Source organism: Gastrolobium bilobum, unplaced genomic scaffold, assembly GCF_033153095.1.
Source record: "Gastrolobium bilobum isolate Gb01-03AN ecotype WA unplaced genomic scaffold, APGP_CSIRO_Gbil_v1 utg8260, whole genome shotgun sequence".
In the NCBI taxonomy this organism is placed as follows: Eukaryota; Viridiplantae; Streptophyta; class Magnoliopsida; order Fabales; family Fabaceae; genus Gastrolobium; species Gastrolobium bilobum.
The window spans coordinates 4,579-10,604 of record NW_026899532.1 but is presented as its reverse complement, the minus strand read 5'-3'; the positions used below and the strand labels follow the sequence as shown (position 1 = coordinate 10,604).

The 6,026-nt window shown below is 35.0% G+C and overlaps 1 protein-coding gene across 1 annotated transcript; it reads right to left on the bottom strand.

Annotated features, from left to right (window-relative positions):
- Positions 1-912: 912 nt before the first annotated feature.
- Positions 913-5,377, bottom strand: LOC133291020 (uncharacterized). The gene is made up of 2 exons (XM_061489194.1): positions 3,422-5,377; positions 913-929 (listed from the first exon to the last, which is right to left on the bottom strand). The coding sequence occupies exon 1, from the start codon at positions 4,766-4,768 to the stop codon at positions 3,422-3,424; it is 1,347 nt and encodes a 448-aa protein (XP_061345178.1). The 5' UTR covers positions 4,769-5,377; the 3' UTR covers positions 913-929.
- Between the last annotated feature and the right edge of the window lie 649 nt (positions 5,378-6,026).

Here is a 6,026-nt window from a genome sequence, read left to right as displayed (position 1 = left end):
TTTTTTTAAACTTCCCTAGTAAACTTACTTTCTCACCTTTCCTTGTAATTACATTTTTCTAGTAAAAAAAAAATTTCTCCCGTACCAAACACCCCCTAAAAGACTCAAAGTCGAAACTACAGTTTTTTAGGGGTTGAGGTGGAGGAAGGCCAAGAGGTGATAAAGCGAGCAACTCACCCCCAATCCGTCCTAAAAGGAGCCAATGCACCTTGTCCTGCTTTTGAAAATAGGTTGAAAATCTCAACTCAACCTGACTCGCCTTCGATCCGTCTTGCCCTACCAGCATGTATATTGAATTTGGCAAAAAATAAAGAAAACTTGTGTTGCCAACTGCCAAGAGATATAAAAGATATCAAATGAAGACCAAAGAGTTCAGAAAGGGTCAATGACAAATGTTTTATTAAAAGAAAAAAGAAAGCCCGACAATTGAACCTGAACCTACCCCGCGGTGAGTTAAATGGGTTGGTGGGTTAGGACTCCCAACCCAAAGTCGTCATACGTAGCAGATTATGGGCCAACCTGTCGGGTTAGATTCATTTTGAAACCCATAGAGGAAGGGTTGTTAGTATAGATATACACTTGTTGCAACTTGCAACAAATGTATCACATTCAATATAGAAGTATAATACCATCGGCCATCGACCATCGACCTGCAAAACAATCAACTGAATGGCTCCTCAAAATTTCAAGAGTTCCTTTCCTTGATAAAGAAGTTAATACAAGGCTTGAACCAAGGACCTCTGCCCAAATTCCTACTTATCCAAACAATCTAAGTCAATCCCAGGTGGTAAATTCCTATAACTTCAAGTATTAGAAAGTCTGTTATACTCAGCAAGTAGCAAACAAGTTCATCATACTGCATCCTTGATTGAGGCTTTCTTTCTTCTTTCTTTTTCCAAGGCTAATCATTGAGGCTATCAATCCAAGTCCTGCATTTCTTGAGCATCAGACACTAAACAGAAGCTTCAATGTCCATATAAGTAACGAGAAAAACAATTGCTCTCTTATAGAGCCAAGTGTTTCAATGATTAAAATTTTGAAGGACAAATAATATTCCCACAACAGTTTCAGAACATCATTTGTTGCATCCTCTAAGATCAACAAAAAAGAGAAAATTCCTTATAGGGTAGTAGTAGATTTTAGTTTGTATGGAAGATAGAAAGCTCATAGGCTCGTTGCAGTTCCTATCAAACATAAAGAGGAAAGCAAATCCATTCAGAAAAAATATATTCATTGGCTACTCAAATGATGAACAACGCCAACCATGACAATAGATCCAAGCATTTCTGAGTGCGTTATAGAGAATAAGAAGAAGAAGACAAGAGATTAAGAAAAGAAATTGGTGCCAAGTATATATTCAGACTAATAAACAAGAAACCATTAGCTAGAGTTTACTTGCAAAATCAAGTTATTATCAATTAAAAACCATCTGCTTTATAATATAGACAAGCGACATAGAAAAGAGTAACAAAATGGAAAAATAAATTAGAAGAAAATTCAACAGCAGTAGTTTGAATATAGATTGACAAGACTCCATTTTGAGCTTGTGAAGTATATGAAAATAACCCTCCTTCCCACCTTCAAGTCTCTGTATACTGAATGTTGATAAAGTTAAATCAGCCTAGAAAAGAAATACTTCATACATATAGCTATATATTCTTTATTAATTTATTTATTTTCTGAAAATATATTCATTACAAAAATAGGGAATGGAATTTTGTTATTCAGAAGGTAGGGAACAAGAGGAGGAAGCCCCTTTCCAAGGGGATGACCCCTTCACAACTGAGGACGGCTCAGTTTCTGTTATTCACCAAAAAGGTGTCCTAAATAATACAACCTCTCCTTTTTAACTACTTAATTAATCTCCGAACTTATATTGTAACTGCCTGTAACTAACTCCCTAATCATTTACATTCCTTCTGGAAGATATCCTCCAAATCTTATTCTTTTTATTATGTTCTGACTCGTGCCTAACAGTTTACATGTGTGTAATTGAATGGGAAAAAATGATGTCATCATATAAAAAAAGTGTAGCTTAAGTAACTTAGTAGAAAGGACAATTTCATCACAAGCAAAGATGGCATATATTTTATAAAAGGGAAATAATTCTTTCCCACTTTTTTCCCTTCAAACCATCTTATACACTTCTTTCCGTCAATAGGGTATGGTTCCCTGCACAGGATGGAAATTGCTCCCAAAAAATCTAAGCCCCTCACTCCAACCAGAGATACCAAAGAAAAGCATACAATGGCAAGATGCCATAAAACATTTTTCACCTACTGCTGCGCAAGCCTTTATACTTAATGGAAAAACTGCTACAATCCCATAACCATAAGACACACCAAAGATTCACAAAAAATCACCAAGATTCCTATTCCAAATATAACTGGCTTCTGGGAGATGTAAAAGAAGTTCACAACTTTTCTGTATTAGAAATACATCACGCACATCAGGAGATATAGCATATTTAGGTATATTAATTTGCAATATTTCGTTAGTATAAATTGAACTGAGCCTTCCAAATGTAAGAGTAAGACTTGCCCTTAGAGGGAATTTTGGACTACTTTCAAAGCAACTTTTCAATAAATAATTGCAAAGTATTCAAGCAAAGAGTAACAATATGTAAAAAGAACTTAGAAGAAAACTCAACAGCAGTAGCCCGACTATAGATTGACAAGATTCCATTTTAAGCCCCCCCGGTTCCCACCTTCAACTGGCTGCCTACTGAAGATAAAGTTAAATCAACCTAGAGATATTTCACACATAGCTATATATTCATTATTTATTTATTTATTTGCTGAGCATAATATTCATTCTTTTTAATTATCGCTAAATAATTTTAAAATATGGCACAGGAAATCACTCGAGTGACAAAATGCATCCTTGCTATCATACGCTACAGAAAATAGATAGATCAAACTACATTAACCTATTTATAAGCTACAATTAATATTTATGATTTCTTTCAAAAATGTTCTGGTAGGTATGAACGGTACATAAATGATTTCAGCCACAATAAAATCCTTTTCCCACTAGGTAAGAACATAAATGATTTCAAGAATAAAAAACAATAAATGACCAGAATAATATCTACAGCTGTTACTCAAATATAAGGACAGAAAATATATAATATTAGAAATTTAATATTACAAAATAAAATATTAAAGGGATTTCAGTCACCAAGTCTTTAAACATAAGATACAAAACTTCAGTAAAGCTTAACCACTGTGCACTACTGACTGGAGTTGTAAAATTAACAAACTTAAACGGTACAAGCAGGAGAGAGCGTTAATGATTTCCAGAGTTCCCCAATCAAATATCTATATTTTCAACTAAACAAACCAAATCTTACCAAAGACAACTAAAAAATGAAGCATTATGCATGTAATGCAATTGCCACAAAGCTTGCAAGACTGCTGACCTAGTTAAAGCCAGTGCCCATTTCCTTTCGCTTCAGTTCTAAAGCAATACGTTCATTTTCAAGCTTCATTCTTTCATTTTCTAGACTCAGCTTCTCCAACTCCCGGTCCTTTCTCTTACTAAACCTCTGCCACTTGAATCTCTGTTTCTCTAGTTCCAACATCTCAACCTGAATTTGCAGCTTTTGTTCTTCTAATTGAAGTGAGCGAGATTCATTCCACTGCTTCTGTAACCAAGCTGTTCTCGTGCTTTCAGGTAAAACTTGACTCGCATCAGATTGGACCATCTGCCCGTGGGGATATGAACTTTTGTTGTAATCCTGACAATTTAAAGAATTACCAAAAGTACTAGCATCTTCTTGGCATTGGCCTTGTTTCAATTTCTTCATAGATCCACCTAATGGCCCATATATTCCTCTACTATCACCATGGGAAGCACAATTCTCTTCAAAGTCATCATGATCGTCAAATTCCACATCTTGATCGTCTTCATCATGATCATCATGATGGTACCTTCTGATATCATCGTTATCATGATCATCTCTATTTCGGAGAGCTAACTGCAGTGAACGTTGCAATGCAGGATCATGGGGTAAATGCAATCTATTGCCATTATGGTAAGAACACATCTCCTCATAAAACAGGTGTTTTGAGCTTAATATTTTTCGAACATCATCCTTTTCCTTCTCAGAAAGATAATCTATTACATCCAACAGCGCAGGATTTTCAACAACCTGACAAGAAGTGCCCCTCCCTATGATATCATTAAGCTTTTTATACCTTTTATTAAGATCATTGAATTTATCCTCACATTGCTGAGGTGAAACATGATAACCCCTTTCAGCCATGACCTTGGAAATAGATTTCCACTTACCCTTCTTCTGTAGGACTGCAAATTTCCTTCTTCCGCAGCCACCACCATCAGAAGTTACATCCTCTCCTATATAAGAAACAGCTGTTATCAGAAGCTTTACCATCTTATCAGTCCACTTCACCCGCTGCCAAGGTGATCCTTTTTTCCCTCTACCCGCTTCATGGTGACCATCAACACCATCGTCAGTAAAGCTTGGCTCATCTTCCTCACTTGCGGAGTTTTTGCTTCTGTCTCCCTTACTAAAGTCTGTCAATGAAATGGTTTGGTCACAGTTCGGCAAGGTTCCCATCGTAAGTGGGAAACCATCATGAACTGAGGAATGTACAGAAGACCCTTGACGTGGATGAGTTTGATGTTGGTGCATGGTATGTGGATGCTGTGCTTGATGATGAACCCGAATTGATCCTGGCAAATCAAAGCCACTAAAAGAAGATCCACCTTGAATTATACCTCCCTGTGACAAATTTCCTTCCATTGCCTCTCACAAATCAGACCAATGAACCCATTACACCTCACCTCCTAGTTCAAACCCAACTTTTTTTAAATGCTTTTCAACTAATCTACAGATTAAGATCATGCAAACCCATGACTATTCAATAATCCTACAGTTTTTTCAATCCCATCTATTATCCCTCTAGATCTTCAAGTAAAAAATAGCCTTCAATCTAACTGGAATCCTTCTCCCAAATATCATATCAGAGAGACCAACATCTCCAACCCACAGATAAAAATCTCACATGCCGAAGAGAGGAACACAGTACAACAATAATGCCCAGAAGCAAAATAAAAGGGAAATGTTCAAAAAGTCCAGAAAAACATAAAAAAACAAACACCTTCAGGGCTCATTAACAAGAAAGCTAAGCTACTCATCTGCTGGAAACCTGCAGAGAATTGCACACTCCGATGCAAAAAAAGGAACTTTTAGCAACCAAACTAGAGAATCCAGAGCTGAAGATCACGAGACACATCTCCTACCACACCGAGGAAGAGTTAAAGGCTCTGAAAACTGAAAAGAACCCCACCAAAAAAGGAGAAAAAGAAAACCAATTGAAGAACATAGACAACCTGAGAAAAAGGCGTGCCCTCTCTCTCTAGCTTCAATAAAAGAGCATCGATATACTCGAATAAATTTTTTTTTGTACACTTATTTAAATAACTTGTAAATTAGTAAGAAATAACATGTATGGAATATAATTAAGAAGTTTGCTGCACTAATGTGTGGAATATAATTTAAATTAAAAAATAATAAAATATATTTTAAGGATCTGGTGTTTGTCATTTTAAATGACATAAGTTATGTCATTTCAAGAAAGAGATAGACACAAGGAATGAAAATCATGGGAGAGAAAGTGAATGATTTTTTTTAATTTAAATTTTAATTAAAAAAATATTTTTTTGTGTCTATCTCTCTTAAAATGACAAACACTTTTTTCATATTTTAATAATTTTAAACATATATATAATTATATAGGAGAATGTTGTTCTCATATTTTACATGGGAGTAGTTCTCTCATATTACATAAAGAAGTCACGTTGGGCCCACCATTAAAGGATAAAAAAAAAGGTGAAATTTTTGAAGTGAGATAATTATTTCATGTAAAATGAAAATAGTATTTTCAAATTATATATTTTTTTTTTCAAAAATACATTCCTCAATTTGAGTTATTTTTTAAGTTAAAAGATTTAAATTCGATAATTAATTAATATTCTGTTTACCGTATAATTCATGTTAT

Bases quoted from the DNA above. Each gene is read 5' to 3' on its own strand.
- LOC133291020 (XM_061489194.1), bottom strand. From the start codon at position 4,768: ATGGAAGGAAATTTGTCACAGGGAGGTATAATTCAAGGTGGATCTTCT.